Raw genomic sequence first — 18,407 nt, 5'->3', positions numbered from 1 at the left:
ATCCGTGGGCAGGCAGGGGGCTCACAGTCACCCTTGCCTGTATGCTGCTGCCCAACACAGACCCACAGGCTGGAGAGAAGAATCAAAACTCTGAGCATCACCACCTCCAGCTCCAAAATTTATTTAACCACAAACACACAGCATTTGAGAGCACCGGGTCTGGGAGGAATGTGGGGCACGAACACACCCCTTGTTTAACAAAAAGGGCAGGAGCCTCGGCTTCTGCTTTATTTGAATACAAACATCACCCCAGAAAACAACAGGAACAACTACTTCAAGATTACAACGGTAATTACACAGAATTTACAAAAATATAAATAACCTATTTGTAACCTTAAAGAAAAGTAACATCCACCATAAAACACACCATGTATTGCCCCAGGTAAGCTATGGCTACAGAATTTTTTTTTTTTTTTTTTTTTTAATAAGAAAAGCACCAGAGTCTGCATTATTAAGTAACCCAAAACAAATGGGGCATTTCCCCCTACCACTTGCAGACTTTTCTAGGAAGTGTGCCCAGATCATTAAAACCAAGTTTTCTTCAGTATTGCCTGCTTCTGTAAAAATATATCGAAGGTACAATTCTTAAAAGAACCCTGATTGAGAAAAGCACCCAAGGATGTACTATTTGTTTGTTTTAATGAACACTTTAACAGGATTTAAACATGTGCTTAGTTTAAGTCTGTGCTTAAGAGCTTTCCACAACAGGGCTGGATTTAAAATTATCATATAAATTCCTCTGCAAATCAGACTTCCAGACAAGAGTGGTGTCAAAAACAATTGCTTGTAAAAAAAAAAAACAATCCTGCCACACGAGAGTATTTCCAACGTTCAGCCCTAGCCAAATTTTGCACAGATGCTGAACTATTTGATTCCTTTCAGCTCTTGTTGAGTCATGCCAGCTTGGCACAAACAGCTTCCTGATGCTGCAACGTGAGATTCAGCGCTATGGGAATTTCCTTTGCTTACATTCCATGTATTGTGCTGAAAATACTATTAAAAAGCAAGAGTCAAGTGTCAAGTCCATTGGATCCCAGCTAAAGAAATTCATCACCCAGGGACAGTCGCTGTTTCCATGTCCACCTCACAGTGTTATGTCCTGCTTTTCAGGCTCTGGTAGTTCCAGTCTCCTGAGGGCTTCGGCTGGGCTCCTGGCAGTCTGGCCAAAGGGGTCCCCCCGCGGGGGTGCGTTAAAGGCCACCTGTAATAATTCTGCCCCTGTAAACACAGCTGATTTTGCCACCACAGCTGGAAGGAGGGTGCCCACCACAAACACCAGTGAGCTGGCAGGAGCTGGGGGGGCTGAACGGCTGAAAAGCACCCCCCCACAATGCCCTTGTGCAGGGTCAAGCCTCCCTGGAGCACCAACCACAGCAACTCACACCAAGTGTGGGGGCTCTGGGTAGGGCTGAAAACACTTAAAACACACTTAAAAAGCACCCCTGCCTTGTGCTGCCAGCTCCTGCCAGCCCAGCACCGCAGGCAGCGCACCCAGCATCGCCTGGCAGGGCAGGAGCTGCAGCACAGCACAAACCCACCCCATGCACCGTGTACAGCATGGCACAAACCTGCCCTACACATTGTATACAGCACGGTGCAAACCCACCCTACACGCTGCCACATCAGCCTCAAGGCAGAGGTTAAGTTTTGGCCGTGAATAATATTGCTTAGACATCAAACAGTTGAAAAATAGTTTACCTTAAAAACTACAAAGGGAGTGAGGCTGATTTCTTTAAAGGGAGGAAAAAAATAATAATTTGAGAAGTAATCCATCCAATGGGTCCAGAGCCCACCCTCTGGCATGCCAGCAGAACTGCTCAGCACACATGGGAGGGATGAACGTGAGGACCTGCAGCACACATGTGTGACGATGTCCTCATTATTCACTGTTTTTAATTTAACACCCACTCCCACCCATCCCTTGCTCCTGAGGCTGTGGTGGGACAGGAGGCGGCCCAGCTCTGCCGCCCTGCCCCATGGCCACAGCTCTGGGCACCCCAAGGGACAACCCACTGGTGGCACCAGTGACACCCACACAGGGACACGCAGGACGAGCCACCCTGACTAGTTCCAACTTCAAAGCCAGAGCTGGTGAGTTGAGCTACAGGAATGCTTACTCAGGCAGCTGTAGGTAAATTTATCTTAATTCCCGCTGGAAGTGACTAAGCGTGTCCACAGAGGGATTAAATATTTATTTGATTTTGTTACATGATTAATCCAAACACTCTCTCCCTGCTGCAGATAAACCTCAAATGAAAATACCCTGACCCCAGGCTGTGTTTGCTTTAGCAATACTTTTCCTGACTGCTCCGTAACAGACCAAGCATGTAACAAGAGCCTGGCTAACCCTGGCCTAAAACAGGTACAAGGTCTAATACTTTTGGGTCTTGCGGAGCAAAGAGCAGTAAGATGACCTTGACCTTGGAAGCAACAAACAGCGGGGGAGAGAAAGTGTCACATCCAGCTGAAACTGGCCATGCCTCTCCTTATCTAACCGCATCCTGAGTGTGTTCAAGTCTTTAACAGCATGGAACGGGGAAAAGAAAAAAAAAAAACAACCAGCAGCTATTAATACCCGCGTCGGGCCAGCTCTGAGGGAAGGGCTGCCTTCCCAGAAGGTCGCCCGCTTTTTTCCAAGTACCGTGGTCAGATAAAAGGCACAACTTGAGAGCTCGGCGGGAAGGCTGGCGGGTGCCCGGGCGGGCGGCAAGGGTAACAGTGCCGCTTGCTGGCAAACTCTGCTCGGCCGGGACCCGGAACGGGGGGCGGCGGAAGGCCGGCGCCAGCCGTGGCGCTGAGGAACAAAGCGCGGAGCGAGCACCGCTGGCTCGGCCCCGGCGACGCCACCCGGGGTCCCAGGACAACCCAGGGCGGCGCTTGGCATCCGCCACCTAAAGGTGCCCAGCGTAGATCCGCGGGTCGCAGGGAGCTTCGGGCCAGCGGCGCCCGCCGCAACCCATGAGCTCAACGGGATCGGCATCCGCGGCCGCGCTGGCAGCAACGCGCTGCCCCCGCCCCGGCAGCCCCGCGTGCCCGCCCGCCCCCGCCTCGCCCCCGCCTCGCCCCCGCGCACCCGCCAGGCGGGATCCCGCTGCATCCCCCAGCCCCGTCTGTCGGGCCGCCAGCAAAATCCTGCGGAGCGTCCCAGGGGCTGGAGGCAGATTCAGAACAGCCCGGCTATGCCTGCAGCCACCAGCCCCGGGACACAGCACCCGAAATCAGGGGTGCCCGACGCAGGCGGGACTGCTTCAAGCCCTGACAGGTCCTCCAGGAAGAAGTTAAAAGCAGAAGGGTGCTCCCCTCCCTGGAAGCTACTCCCAGAAATGAGAAAATCAGGCCATTTTTAGGCAGGGAAAAAGAAAAAAAAACAAAAACACACAAACAAAAAGAGGAAAAAAAATATTTCAAAACAAGCCAGCTCTGTGATGACTGGCATGGGGACATCACCACTGAGTGTGGTGCAGCCACCGTCATGGCAGCGCGGGCTCTCCCCGGGACCGGCCCCGAAGCAGCCCTGCCCCAGCCACCCACGCCACCACAGGGGTGTTTGCCAAACCTCCCTGCTCAGCAGAGGCCTGTGGGGCTGGGGTGCACGGCAGGAGCCAGGGGAGTGGGCCAGCACCCTCCCCAGGCCAGCAGCCACAGCACTGTAACAAGGACAAATGTCAGCCCAACCCAGAGATCAGTACGAGACTTAGAATCACAGAATCTGCACCGCTTCACCAAGGCGAAGGTGCCAGGGCGGCACGGGGAGACCAAAGGCTGGAGCCCAGCGCAGCAGCCACAGCCAGGTCCCCTGTGAGGGCAGTCTCCAGCACACAGGAGAGGAGCAAGTGAAAAAGTAAACAGGGAAAGTGGCAACCAGCACCTGGGAAAGCAGAGCATGGGCCAGCTGAAGGACAGGAAAGCTGGAATGGGAGAGGCAACGGCTGTGCCCATAGGAGCATGGCTGCCTGCAAAGACCTTAGCCCCATGGCCAAGGGACCCCACGCCAACAGCGGAGCAGCATGGGGCTTGCTGCAGAGTGAGAGCACCAGGGCACAGCAACGGGCAGCACTCTGCTGCTGGACAAGGGTGTCAACAGCTGGAGAAAAATGGGCTCCGGAGAGGCCCAAGCAAACCCTCTCACACAGAGCCTGGGAGGAGGCATGGCTGCGGCTTCCCAGCACAACCCCGAGGAGGGGTGCTCCCCGTCGCATCCTTCTGTTCCCCAATGCAAAGACCATCTCCACGTACTCCCCACATGCACACCAGAGATGATGTGTCCGCAGGGCTACCAAATCCTCTCCCATACCAGTACACGCAGTGCCTGGAGCTTCCTCGTCCCTTCCCTGTCCTCTCTAGCACTGGTGGCCCTGAGCCTGGCTGAGCAAGAAGTGGTCACAGAGCAGGAGCAGGGCATCGAACCGCTGGAGCCGCTGCAGAGCTTGGGCCAGGAGTGGGATGGTGACTGCGTCTCCCGAGTAAGCAAAGTGAGCGACGAGCTGCTCAAATCCAGGTATCCGCCCCAGCAACTGGGGTGCGACCCCTAGCTCCAGCGCCACGTGGCTGAAGTTCTTCACGCTGTTCAAGGAAGGGTCCAACAAGAAGGCAAGTGACTGCACCAAAGAATGGGGCAGCTCTGCTACGAGGAGACCTGGGGACAGCAACACAGCAAAGTGGGGGTAGAAACCAACCTATCCAGCTAGGATAAGGATAAACTGAGCAGCCAGACTCCAGTCCCTGTCCCTACCGAGCAGGTGAAATGCCACCCTGCCAGGGCAGGTACCTCCTCCAGCATCACCTTCAGTTTGCTTAGTCCTGGGGAGGCTGGTAACTGGTAACAACTGGGCATCCATCTGCCACCCACCCACAGACCATTCAGGCAGCATCACAAAAAACCTACCCTGTGAACTAGTACCAAAGGCCATGAAAGTCAAGTAAAGTCCCAGTCATGACTGGCACCTCCACACAGCCATGGTGGGCTTCTGGAGGAGCTTCCTTCCAAGGATTTGCCTCTCCCCACTACACCAGTAACAAAGACGAGGCTGGAAAGACACTTACCCTTTGCTGTGCTGCTGATCTGGGTCACGAGGCTCTGGGCATCATCCACCTGGCAAGACAAAGACCCCAGAGTTGGTGGCAGCCTGGTGAGAACAGCATTGCCAGCCACTGCTCCAGGGCCATCACAGGGGCATCCCTGAGGCTCAGAGACCAGCACTACCATCCCACGGAGCCAACGACCTCCTTGGGACGCTGCAGGGCCTCCCAGCACACTGCTTCCATAAACGGTCACCTGGAGCTAGGCTGTAAAACGCAGCTCTCTGCCAGATGTTTTCTGAGCCTCAATGATGTTAGTCACCAGGTTCATTAGGAGCACACCAGAGAGGGAGGTGGAACCAGCCCCCCCGATACCAGGTCAGTTTTCTGGAGAGCAAGAGGACAGGAGCCACACAAGAGCACATCAATTAAAGATATGCTTGTACATTCAATAAATTGACTCTGGTCTTTTGGGTGTTCGAAACCACCCCCGCAGGTCACAACTCCATGGCTGATGGCCTGTTGAGTGACACAGCACTTACAAAAAAGCAATTTGCCAGATGTTAAGTGCTGGTTAGTGCCAGATATTAATGAGCCTTAGTCTACATCCCTAACCTGCTGTGCCCCAGCCCGGGTCTCTGGCAGCTGTTTAGAGGAGCGATGAGGCTGGAGAAACTTACCGGCTGCTCCCCGCTTTCAGCAGTGGGATTTGCAAAGGTGGAGGGTGGGCACCGGGCCCCCTGCTGCCCCACGCCACTGCTCTCTGCCGGGACCCTCTGTGCTGCCCGGCTTGCCGCCTCCTCCGGCCGCTCGCTGCCTGCAAACTCTGCCTGGCTGGAGAACTTCTGGAGGTCCAGCTCGGTGCACTCCACTGGGGCGTGTGGCCACTTGTGCTGCATCTCGGAGGCACAGGAGGAGAGGGGGGGCCAGGGCCTCCGCCATGCCCAGCTGGCCCTGCCTGGGGTCGGAGGGCAGCAGAGCCCCGGCCAGGCAGTCGCCACAGCCCGAGGCCCGAATGAGGGGCTGGCTTTCCAGGAGGCCCCTGCCCAGCTGGGCTTTGGAGGCAGCGCTGACCGTGACACCCGATGGCAAGTCCATCTCCAGCTGGAGAGAGGGGAGCTGGAGCCCCACGGCTTCCCCATCTGAGATGAACTGCACTGCTTCCATGGGGCCTGAAAGCAGAAACCAGCGTGGCTCAGCACAGCCCGGGATCCGCCCTGGCCCCCACAGGGGGTCTGCCAGCCCTGCTGCTAAACCCACTGGCCCAGGGCCTGCGGGCAGCGCCAGGAGCACCCTGTCAGGGGTCAGAGCCTCATCCCCTGCACCACCACTGAGCAAACCCACTTTTGCGCCCTTCTGCAAAGTTTTGCCTGGGGTCTATCCCTCCCCCCCTTGCAGGGGAACTGGGCTGAGAGAATCATGAGCCACAGGGGCTGCGCAGGAGTGTTTCTGCTCCAAGGTCTGCAAGCGTTTTTTAAGAAAGGCCCCAGATTTCACGTTGGTGGGACTCAAGACATCATCTGGCTCCACCCTTCCTGCCTAAGGGCATCTCAGTAAGTCCTAGGACCGCGGGAGCTCCGCGCCACCCCCCCTCCCCAGAGGAAGGGGACGGCAGCAGGAGCAGGTACCTTCTGCCTGCCTGTAGCAGGGGCTCAGGTTCTTCACACCCAGGCAGCAGGGACCAGACATCTGCTCCTCACACAGGAATCTGCTGGGTTGTGCCATGGTCGGGAACATTGCTCGCTGGCCTGAGAAGTTCTGAGTCCTGAGGAAGACTTGGAGGATACAGGAGAACCAGTCTGAGCAAAGGCTTGGCCTGCTTCCCCAGCACCTCCTCAGCCGTGTGGTATGTCTGCCAGTGAGGAGCTGGGAGCTGCCCGGCATGCTGCTGGATGCCAACTTGCCCCAACCCCAGCCACCAAACCCACCGCCCCCTTCCCTTACCAGTCCTCCAGCCCTGCTCTGCAAAGAGTCACTCAACCTCAGCCCACCCCCGAGAAACCCCAGGAAGAGAGGATCCCCAGTTCTGACAAAGGGCTTTCTCCTCCTAATTATGGTACTAATGGTGAGGGAGGTTCCTCTGCATCTTTCAGCAGGGAAAGCACAAGAGAGGTCCTGCAGATGTAAAAAACAGGATGAGGCGTTTATCTTGTCTGAGCACAGGAACGCTTGGGTCGCTGCACGAGCAGCAATGCTGGGGGCACTGCTCTGGAGAGCGGGGAGGGGGCCACGAGCACGTGTGAATAGCAAAGGGGAAGCGCTGCAGGCACTGACTCACCTCGCTGGCACTGGCTCTTCCAAAACCGTTTGCAGTAGATGATGGAGAGTGCCAGAAGCACCAGTACGATGATGACCAGGGCACTGCTGGTCAGTGCAAGAAGGGCCGTGTCCTGCGGCGGTACGGTGGGGACAGCTACCTTCACCAGGTTTGTTCTGGACCGACCTGCAAACACACCAGCCACACAATGCTGGAGCCTAATCCCAAGGCTTGGGCCACCCCTCCCTGCCCGTCCCTCTCCACCCACAATGACTGCACCTCCTCCAGCAGGTCTGCAGGACAGCAGCAGCCAGCAGGATCAGTGAAAGGATGGTGCACATCCGAGTGCACATCTTTGGCACAGTCACAGGGACTTTGTGTGCACCATGAGCCTGTCCCACCGCGCCCACAGTGCCCACCCTACCCCAGCAGCTTGCCCACCACCAGTGAGGGACGGCACGTACACTGGGGCTCGGAGGAGGGTGTCTGCTTGGTGCAAGGGATGCACTCCCAGTCCAGCTGCCCACTGATCCGTGCCTTGCGGTAAAACCTGCCAACAGAGCAGAGGGTCTCAGCAGTGCAGGCCCCATGGTGAGCAACCCCCCACACTCCTGCCCTGGCACACGGGGACAATCCAAGGCAGCAGGTCTCTCCATCGCTGGCTGAAGCCGTACCCGCAGCCACTTTTTCATGGCCAGCCATTTTTGCCAAGGAGCGACATCACTCGAACAGCCTACCCCTGTCCCGGTCTGTCAAAATGCACGATACCTCCATGAAGGCACAGGAACACCCCAGCCTACAAATGCATCTGGGAAGAGTCTCATAAACCAGAGCACCGACTTGTTCCTCTGTCCCAAGCCCCACAGCGTGCCGGCATGTGGTCCACAGCCCTCCAGCATTTCAGACTGGTTGTATGCAGCAGCCTTCATTTCAGCAACCCCTTACACTCACCACCCAAGGCCTGGAAGTTTTCTTCCACTGCTCATTCACGGGAGCCTTCAGGTTCCCTTCTATGGAGCTACAAGGGGGCCATCAGATGGGTCTGACCTGCATGTCATTAGCAGTGTCCTCAAAGAGGCAGGCCTGGCTCACCAGGGCTCCTCTTATGTCCCATGTTCTGGGTGGCCTCAGATAAAGCCCCCTCTGTCCATCCCCTCCTTGCATGCTCCCAGGTGAGATCATTGCGGCTCTGCTGGAGCCAGGCTCCGCTCACCCCGGCAGGCACTCCCCACAGACCGCGTTGGTCGTCGATGTGCAGTTGGATTTCTGGATGCGGTTGATGAGGGCGCAGGACAGGCATGGCTTGCAGCCGTGATGCCCCCAGCTGTCCTTAAACTTCCTGGGAGGGCAGGCAACACACTGTGCATCCCCCCCACCGCTGTCGGCACAGTCCTGCAAGACACGAGGTTGGGTGCACAGCTGCAGTGAGAAGCCACTTCAGGTCCCAGAGTGGTACCGATGGAAACAGCACCCCTTCTTTGGGGGCAAAGGGTGGAGGGGTTACTGCTCATGCAAAGGGTCCTCAGAACCCAGCCAAGAGCAGATGCCACCAGAGCAGCTCCGACGGAAACATGCTGGGAAGCTGCTGCCCTGCCATGCTCCCCCAGCTGTGTTTAGGGAAAAGGAAAGCTCCGGCAGCGCCGGAAGGGGGGGGGATCCCTGGGCCCTGGGGTAGGAACCGCAACTCCCACCTCCGAGGCTGGGTCAAACCCCCAGCAGAAGCACCCTGCTCGTGACCATCCACTGTGCAGCCTGGCTGGGCAGCGCAACTTCACTTGGGGCTGTGACTGGGATTTCAGATATTAAGATTTCCATCAGCAAAATAAAAGAAGGCAACTGCAGCAGCAACCCAAAATCCCTTCCCATCTCCTACTTCCATCATCTCACCCTTCCGTCCAGGGTGAGTGAGACCATTCACTGTCCTTTCCCACCAAGTCCCAGCTCTTCCCAGCATGCCAGGACCTAGCATTACCCCTCCAAAGGAAGACTGGCAGAGGATTCACCTAGCACTGTGAAAGCCTTGGTGCTAGATGATGCCCGGTCCTTCCAGAGCAGCCGATTTACCTTGGAAAGCTCCTGCCCGGGCATGCATTTTCTGCAGGGGATGCATTTCCTATGCTCATCCAGGTACTCGCTCTCTTGGCAGTCCATCAGGGCTGGAGAGGGGCAGGGAGCCTGAGAAGAGGAGAAGACAGAGGTCACAGCCAGCCCCAGCACTTTTCAGACAAGCAGCATGCCCTTCGCTGGGCAGAAGTTTCCACTCTGGCAGGTGGGATGGCAGCCTGCATTTCTTGTGCATCACGGACATCACTGGCAGGAGGGGGCTGCCTGTTCCCACTGCATGGAAGGCGGCTCCAGCAGCTCAGGGAGGGCTTCCCAGCAAGGCTAGTGATGAACCACCTGCTTCTGCTATCACATTGCAGCCTTCACAATGGAGCAAATTAAATTTAACTTCCAGTATTAAGGTAGATGCACCAACTGCTCAGGTCACTGATTTGCCAGTGGACTTTGCCAGCCCTGGCTGTAGGTCTGGGTATCCCAGATTATCAGGAGAGCTCAGTCCCAGCAAAGTCCCAGCTTTTGGTCTGACACAACCAAATGCTGGTGGCCAGCTGCATCCCCAGCAGAACAGGACACGTACCTGCAGCCCTGCTGTGCTGGCCTGGGGCTGTGTGGGCTGCTCAGGGTCTGGCTCTGCAAGCCCACTTGCAACTCAGTGTGGGCTTGCTTGCAGAGATCTCTGAAGACCAGCAGAACAAGCAGCCCCTGCCCACAAAAACATCACCCAGAGCCTTCCCAAGGTGAAACAGTGGCTTAGCTGAAGCTAATGGCAGAACCGCCCCAGCTGCAGTGTGCACCATCAGCAAGGGCAGCTCACAGGGGAACACGGGACAGGCACCTCGCCGAGAGCAAGCAACTCTGACTGAAGCGACAAACCCCAGCAATTTATTTGGAGTTTTGGGGCTGTCTCTTCCTTTCTGCATATTCCAGGTGGGTTCTTCCACAATGACAGAAATGAAATAAAATCCACCCCCACTAAACCAATCTTCATTTTGCTTTCCTCATAACCTCGTGCAGCAAATCAGGACAGAAACAGTGTTCAACCAGCCTGGGGAGCAAGACTCGTTAACTTCTAAACACCCCCCAAGAACAGGGACCACCTGAAAATGCTCTTTTGAAGATCACCACCCTGAACCACCTGGGCAAACCTGGCATGTCAACCAGAGCTGTCCTGCTCCGCAGCCTCAGGAGGAGGAAGGGCTTGGCCGGGATGCCCGTCCCCTGCAAGGCTCTAGCAGCAGAGAGGGGAGCGGACTGCAGGCCCCCGAGCACCCCCTCCTGCCACAGCCCCCTTCCCCTCCCAGGCACCAAACACAACATCCCATGGCAGCATTCCTCTGCAGGCTTTTTCTGCACTCCTCAGCTTAATCTCCCACCACTCCCAGCTGCCTTTTGGAAGTGGACACTTGGGACAGGCTCCCCAGGCTCTGAACGACTGAGATTCATTTGAGATGAAGCCTGCCCTGAACGAGCATAGAAAGTGAGTCACCCCTCAGTGTAGCTCCTGTACACGGCCAGGTCTCATCAGCCGATACAAGGGAAGGCAGAGCAAGCCAGTGAGGACCGGCGATGAGAAGCTAAAGGGAGCTAAATTTATCTTGCAAACATCTTGGGAGGGGCACAGTCACAGCCTATAAATAGCGTAAAGGTTACTGACACTACCGAATAAATAAAGGAGATTCGTCACCATCTCAGAAGGTGGCGAGGAGGGAGCTCGGTGCCAGTGCCCTGGGAGAAGCACAGGGTTTAGCGCTGGCATTCGGCTACAGGCTGAATCCAGTAGGAAAAATAATAAGGGGGGAGACAGGTCTCAAATGGGTGACAACTGCTTCAGAGGGCTAGCATGCTGCCACCCTGAACCCACCCTCCCAGGGAGCTCAGTGTCACAGCCTGGCTCACCCCTGCCCCATGCAGTGGGCTCAGCACCGCTGATGCTCTGGCTCGGAGCACGGAGCTTGATTTAGGCTTTTCACTCGTTCCAAGAGCACAAGACATGTGAAACAGGACTGCAGGCAACAGAAAATGAGCCAAGACACCAGAGTCGGGAGAACAAGGGGACCAATTTTCACCAGCTCTCCAAAGTGCTGCTATAACACAATAAAGAAGTAAAAACAATCCCAAACCAGCAGTCTCTTCGGTGAAACTGTCCTGCGAACACAACACAACCACTTTCTCCCATACATTTACAGACTTTTCTGCACTTCAGCAGGGCCTGTGGCTAAGGGTACACCCCTTGCAGACTGTCTCCCTGGAAGAGCACAGCTTAAACCAGTTTCTCCCAATACAGAAAGTTACACAGTGTATCCCGTGCCGGTACAGCTCCATGCGCAAGGCCATCTGCCAGCATGACTGTATCGCTCCGGGACAGTGGGGGACCGCAGCCACGCCAGCAGAACCATTACGCGTAGAGCAGTCTTGCTGTTTCTCAAGCCACAATATAATGATAGATGGAATGAACACTTTGTTGACTATCTGGCATGAAATTCAAAGCTGTGGGATTTTTATACTTCTTATTTTAACAATACCAGAACCAAGACATTTAATTTGTTAAGTGGAGCATACGTCCAAACCACACAGCACTGCTCTGGTAAAGCAGCGATTTCTGATAGTCTAATAAGCAACTGAAACAACTGGTCCTAATTAGCCAAAAGTAAAAAGCAAAAACAAACAACAAAACCCACCCAACCCTTTGGAAACTGCACGGGATCCCAAGGTGACTGCCAGAGCAACAGATTTTATTTGCAAGCGAGGAACATAAACATGACACAGTATCAATGCGCTTCTAGGTTGGAGGGAAGCAAAACGTACTGCCATCGTTTCAAGATGCATGAAATCTTCTAACTTAAAGACATCGTTGTTTCTTAAAGGACTCTTTTATTGTCTTAAAGAGACATCTTGTCTGAGCAAGGCAAGCAGAACGTGCTACCCGCTGTGTTGTTGTTCAAGGCAGCAAAAACATGAGTTGCTGAATGAGTTTCACTGCATGAGATAAAAAGCATTTCAACAAAGCTACAATGCAAGTTGCAGTTCATTCACTTCCATGACAGTTCTGGAGCTCCGTTAACGCAACTTTCAAAAAAATTAGACTATATGGGAATCTAAACTATTTCTTTTGTGTCCAGTAATGGATTCTGGTAGGAGAAAGAGGGCAAGGAAATCAGTAAGTGAAAGTGAATGATGAAAGATGTGCCACTTACCTGAAGATGTTTATCTGAAAGTTGGGAAATGTCCAAAGACCCTTATTGTTGACATAAAGGATGTATTAATTGCTAATCCCTTGGATTTTTGTTATCTTTAAGAAGGTCATTTGGTCCTAAGTTCTTGCTGTCTATGCAAGGTGGCAAAGACAAGGACTTGAAATCATGGTCGCTAGTTTAGTGAGGAACAGAGTCTGTGCAGAGACAAAGAGGTAAAAAGTTCACTGGAGGAAGACTCACGATCTTCATCCTGAAGACCCCCAGAAGACCACTCCTCAAGGATATTGTGCAGGTGTGAGATATGTAAATGAGTTCCCAGAATTGTATGAATATGTAAACGATTTCCCGGAAAGTTAATGAATAGACATGAGTGATTTGTATAAAGAAGAGACTGAAAAGTCCCCTAGGTGTGCATGACTTTGGTGGAGTGATCCCCCATGCACCTAGCACTGCTGAATAAAGATAACCTCTGCTCACTCATATATTGGTAAAGTGATTCTTCAAATCAAAAGCATACAAAAAGCATCATCAGTGGAAGTGTTATCGCTTCTGTTTCTCCCTGTCTGACTACAGGCCAGCAGGTACCCAGGGGCAGGCAGGGTGGCATGGGACCTGCAGCAGGAGATGGACTGGGCTGGTCACTGCCCCCAGGCGTGGGACCTGTCCCCTTGAGCTGTGGGTCTCTGCTCGCTGGGGACAGGGAGGGGGGTGCTGAGACCCACCTTCGGGGGCTCTGGCACCTGCACACTGGCAGCAGCTCTTCCACGTCACCATCACAGCAGGTTTCTGCTCTGTGGTACTACAGACCAGCACAGCCAGGCAGTAACCGCATCTCAGATGAGAGACTTGTATACATTGGAACATAAAACTAGAGCGCTGAAATCCTAAATAAGTACTGCAAGTGGAAAGGAGGGGGGAAAAATGAAATGTTATCTGGAAAATATTACTGCATGCCTTGCATTTGGCAGTGTCTAGTCCCAGTCTCTTGCTCAGCCATTCCTCTGCTCCTGCTCATTAGCCCGCACTCATTTTGTCTGGACAGCATCTATCTGCACCTCCCTATGCTATAAACCATGCTGGGAGTGACTCTGCCACCCTGGAAGATGCCTTGCAGACAAAGGACTGCTCAGAGAAGTAAAAAATAGGGGGTGGGGAAAGGCTGAATCTTTCCACATGGCTTGGAAATCAGCAGGTTCTTCAATATACTTTGAAATCCTACTCAGCAGATTGTGCACTAATTGTTTAATTTGGAGAGGCTGGGAACTTCTGTTTGCTTAAGGTGAAAGCACCCCAAGCTGGTCTCATCTCCCTTTATCACATGGCAAGAGCTCCCAGGTTGCAACGCTCACTTCTGGCTCCTGCTTGCCGATGCCAGCTGCAGCCAGGGGCATCAGAAACACCATCAGCTCCTCCAGTACAGGGCAGAGCACAACCCTCCTGGCTTTGCTGCTGTTCCCATTCAGCTTCGTGGAGTCCCACAAGGCAACTGCCCAGGCACAGGTTTATCCTGGCCTAAATGATGGTGCTGCGTGCCCCTGGAGAGAGCCGGGGAGCCAGGAGCCAGGCTACAAACCACAGTGGACAACTGAGGCTTGAGAAGGGAGAATCCAGGGTTCTGGAGGACCACAACATCCCTGCAGGACACCGATGACTTCAGTCCCAGGGCCCCAGAGTTACAGCCACAAGGCTCTATGCCTATATTGACCACATAGAGGTAAGTAATTATCGACTGGGACCATGCCTACTGACTTTTGTCAAGTTCTGGCTGTCCACCATAGGCATCCACACTCTCTGCCAGACATCCCAAGAAAGACTTCCAGAACTCCTACCTGTTTTCATAAAGCTCTGGATTTCTTCCCACCTGGCTTTTGCCCCACATCTACTTCTTAGTAACTGTCACGGTCTTGCTTGCGACAACAACTCAGTCTGTCTGGACTGCCTGGGTTAAAGTTTTGGGGTTTTCTTCTGCAGTTTTCAATACCATCATAAACACCATCACGGAGATTACACTGTGAAAAGCATCGCGTAATCTGAGTGGCCACCGTCACAAACACAACCGCAACGAGTGCTTACCCACACTACCGAGACGTGCCCCTGAAACGGTTCTGGCACCCGTCCGCAGGCCAAACCCCTGAACGTTTCCGCGGGGCGCGCACCGCGCGGGTCCCGCAGCCGGCCCGGCGAGCAGCTCCCTGCGAGGGCGCCCCCGCGCCAGCCCGGCGCGCCCGGGGGGGGTGGCAGCGGCCCCCACGCCTGCAGCGGCTGCCGCCCGGGGCCCCGCCCGCCTCCCCCCCACCCCGGCAGGCCCCGGCTCGCCCGCCGCCCACCAGCCCCGTGCGCCCAGCCCGGCCGCGGCCCGGGCCACGCGGGACCGGCTGCCGAGAGCCGCACGGCCCCGACGGCGCCCCCCGCCGCCCGGCCGCGGGAGGGCGGGCAGCGCGCCGGGATATGCCCGGGCACGTCTCGGCCAGGGGCTCCACGGCCCCCCGGCGGCCCGTCCGCCCTGCAGCCCTCTGCCCGGCACCCCTCCGCCCCGGCCTCCGCCGCCCCCGGCCCCCCGTGCCCCTCGGGGATGCCCGCCGCAGCCGGCTGCAGCCCACGTGTATCCCGGGTGCGGGACCCGCCGCAGTCCATCCCGACCCCCCGCCACCTCCACCGCCCCCGCCCGGCGGTGACACCGGCCGCCCCCGCGGGCGGGCGGGCAGGTGCGCGGACCCCGCAGCTTACCTGCGTCCCGGTGCCGGCAGGACGGAGCGCACCGGGAGCGGCAGCGCGGGCAGGACGGAGCGTACCGAGGCCGACCGGGCTCCGCGGGACCCCGCGTGGAGCACGGCGCGTCCCAGGCAGCTGCGAAAGTCCAGCGCCCCGCCCCCGGCCCGCCTCCCCAACCTCCGATTGGCGGGCGCTGCCGCCTGGGCGGGGATATGCAAATGAACGCCCCCTGCAGGAGCGTTCGGAAGCGGCTCAGATCTGCAGCGCCGAGCACCGGTACGGGGTGGGGACCGGCAGTGGCAGGACCGGGGCCAGGACCGGGGCCACCCCGGGCCAGGACCGGGGAGCCGCGCTCTGCTATACGGCGTAGGGGCAGAGTAACGAGGGGGCGTCCCGGTGTTACTGGCCGCGATGTGGTAAAACCGAAGCCCCGGGCCACTGGTGTCCTGGGGGCTGAGCAGCCCCCGGCGGCAGCGCGGAGGAGCGGCGGGAGGGGGCCCGCTGCCCAGAGCCTCATGCTGCGGCCCCAGGGACCTGGGCTGGCTTGGTCCCTCAGCTGGAGGGTCTGGGCCTCTGGGAGCGCCCCTGCCCGGCGGTCCCTCGCCGAGAGCCAGCGTGCACCGTGGCGCTGTGCCTGTGCCAGCCAGACACACCTGCTGCGTGGGCCGGCACCGGGGCAGTGCAGCGTCACCGTGGCGGGGGGCAGCGCAGGACTGCCATGGCCAGGGGCTTCTCTCGCGCTCAGAATTAAACTCCTGACACTGCTTTTGGTGTGACTCACCGCTTCAGTCCTTGGGGTGGTTCGGGGGAGTCATCCTGGAAGTGTCCCAGGATTATTGTGCACAAGTCATACTCCACCACAGCATGTACCAAATTGCCGTGTGGAATCTAATGTTCCTGTGTGGGAGGGAATTTATTTTCCTGTAGTGCTGCTCTTGGCACTCTCTCTTCAGTTTATTGTGTCTCCAAACTGCTTAGCCCCTCAGCTGCGACCTGCCAGGCCCACTGCAAAACCTTCCCGCCTTCCCGGGCTTGAGGAGGCGGAGGGTGGGCAGTGAGTGCTGCTCATTTCGGTGCCTTGGGCAGTAGCTCTCAGTGAGAGTTGTTACATGAGGATGTGTACCTGAACCGTGTTTGGTTTTAAACCTATTGTTTTTGGACTTTGTCTCAATTTCTTTCTGAAGTCAAGCAATCTCTCTCCAGCAAATGCTTTTGAGAAGTCCTGTAAGTTCCCTGCCATCAAAAGGCTCCTAGAGAAGCTAGACTCTCAGATTGGAATAACTGGAAGGTTTTCGTAGGAAATTCAATTAATGTCAACTGTCTCGCTGTTTTCTCACTAAGACTTCTGATCTTTCACAACTCGGTGCTTCAGCCAGGTTAATGATGCAATCTCCACAGGCAAAAAAAGCCCAATAGGAGTTGTTCTGTGGGGGGATAAGGATGACTTCATCTTTCACATGTGGCAGTTTGCCTCATACCAGTCTGTGTCTGATGCAACTGGCCTGCAGTGCAATGCTGCTGCCCCTCTTGCATCATGCAGACGGCAGCATGAGAGTAGCCAGCGCCAACGGAGGGACCACCTCGCATCAGGGCTCTAAGGCAGGCAGGACAGTCAGGGACACCAACACCAGCTTCTGCGCTTTGGGGGGCTGATATAAGAGTTGTTGAACTGAGCAAAATTACATCAACAGAGGTCGTCTGTAAAATTATTTTCCACTCCACAGCTGACTGAGTCAAGGTGGAAGAATTGCAGATAGAGATCCGGCTGCTGGGTGGTTATGCACAGGCTGCCCCAAGCCCTCGCTGTTTGGGGTGCTGAGGGGCTGTGCAGCCATTCTGTGATGGCCAGCCCGAGCCTACCAGCGCTGGGGCTGCGGCTAAGGCGGGTGGCCCCACTCTCACCCCAATATCATTCTGGGGAATTCTGCTGACCCACCTCGGTGGCCTCATGGAAGCTGGAGAAAGCTACCAGTAGGCTGGAAGTGCTGTCATTGTGGTGAGTTTTTCCCCAGTCAGATCAGCACCTCACAGCCACCTACACGAGCACTGGTGCTGCCCCGAGGATGGCTGGTCCCTGCAGCGAGCCGGGGAGGTGCCAAGGCTGCCTGCTTCGTAGCCGCACAAACTTTAGATGGGCTTTGGTGGCTTTGCCAAATGGCACCAAGGAGTGACAGGTTGTGTGATGTTTGCCAGATTTCTGATATTCCAAATGCAAGGATCGCTGGGTCAAGGAAAGTGCTGTACATCCAGCAGATCTGGGTGTATTTTGCAGGCTTAGGCCTTTGAGATATCAGCTTCAGCCTACAGAAATGTGTCCTGAGGTATTTGGTGTTGTGACTGTAATTACCTGATACACTTAGTGTCGTGTTCTCTCCATTAAGTTGTAACTACATAGCATAATTAATATAATTGCCATATTATGCATTAGCAGACCCATAAATTCTGAAACAGAGAATCTGTTTTATAGGCTTTTCTTACAGACTGAAGTATTCACAATGCTAGATGACACCAAGCGAGGCTGGAACCTACCGTGGGGGCAAAGCAGTCTGTGAACACCCCACCCGCACACAGTCACAGCCACACGCCCCCCTCCACTGGCACAGGGGCATCATCCACTTCACCCATGAAGTGGTGAAGAAGCCACACTTGCACAGTCATCTTCCACCTCCCCCTCCGTTTCAGATCTGCACTCTGCCCGGCCCTGCTTAAGGCATCACAAAAGCATACTTTACCCAGGTGGGGAGATTATAAAAGGCAACAGGAGCAGAATTCCCCTTGCAGATGCTCTGATGCAGCTGGCCCCCAGGTGAGGCCTGCTGGAGGTGCTCCATGGAAGCACCCACTGCTCAGCCCAGCACGACGTTCAGCTGAAGTCTCATCCCTGCCAGGCTGATGTTTCTCCAGTTTTAGTTCTTACTTCATGATCAAGGCCACCTCTTTGGAGCCACCTTTGTTGCTCACCTTGTGAGAGAAGCTGCTTTGGGCTGAGATCTACTAATTTTCCCTATGAGAAATTTCCTGTGATTGTCTAAGATATAGCTGAGCAGTAGAGATTTGAGGTGATCTGTGACTTACTTGTTCTTTGAATCAGTGGTATTTCCACTTACGGTGCTAAAAATAATAGGTTGTATGTTCAGAGGAACTTATTCTCTTGCCTGGCC

General features: G+C 55.5%; 1 protein-coding gene across 1 annotated transcript; it reads right to left on the bottom strand.

Annotated features, from left to right (window-relative positions):
• Positions 1 to 3,471: 3,471 nt before the first annotated feature.
• On the bottom strand, positions 3,472 to 15,351 carry EDA2R (ectodysplasin A2 receptor). The gene is given in 10 exon segments (XM_040614748.1): positions 3,472 to 4,636; positions 5,044 to 5,092; positions 5,700 to 5,942; positions 5,944 to 6,191; positions 6,648 to 6,794; positions 7,298 to 7,462; positions 7,741 to 7,826; positions 8,490 to 8,668; positions 9,341 to 9,451; positions 15,262 to 15,351. Coding segments are annotated over 9 exon segments (1,500 nt in total). The 5' UTR covers positions 9,428 to 9,451; positions 15,262 to 15,351; the 3' UTR covers positions 3,472 to 4,340.
• Positions 15,352 to 18,407: the final 3,056 nt, after the last annotated feature.

The sequence above is a fragment of the Falco naumanni genome, chromosome 14 (assembly GCF_017639655.2).
Source record: "Falco naumanni isolate bFalNau1 chromosome 14, bFalNau1.pat, whole genome shotgun sequence".
Lineage (NCBI taxonomy): Eukaryota > Metazoa > Chordata > Aves > Falconiformes > Falconidae > Falco > Falco naumanni.
This window is presented reverse-complemented; position numbering and strand designations above follow the sequence as displayed.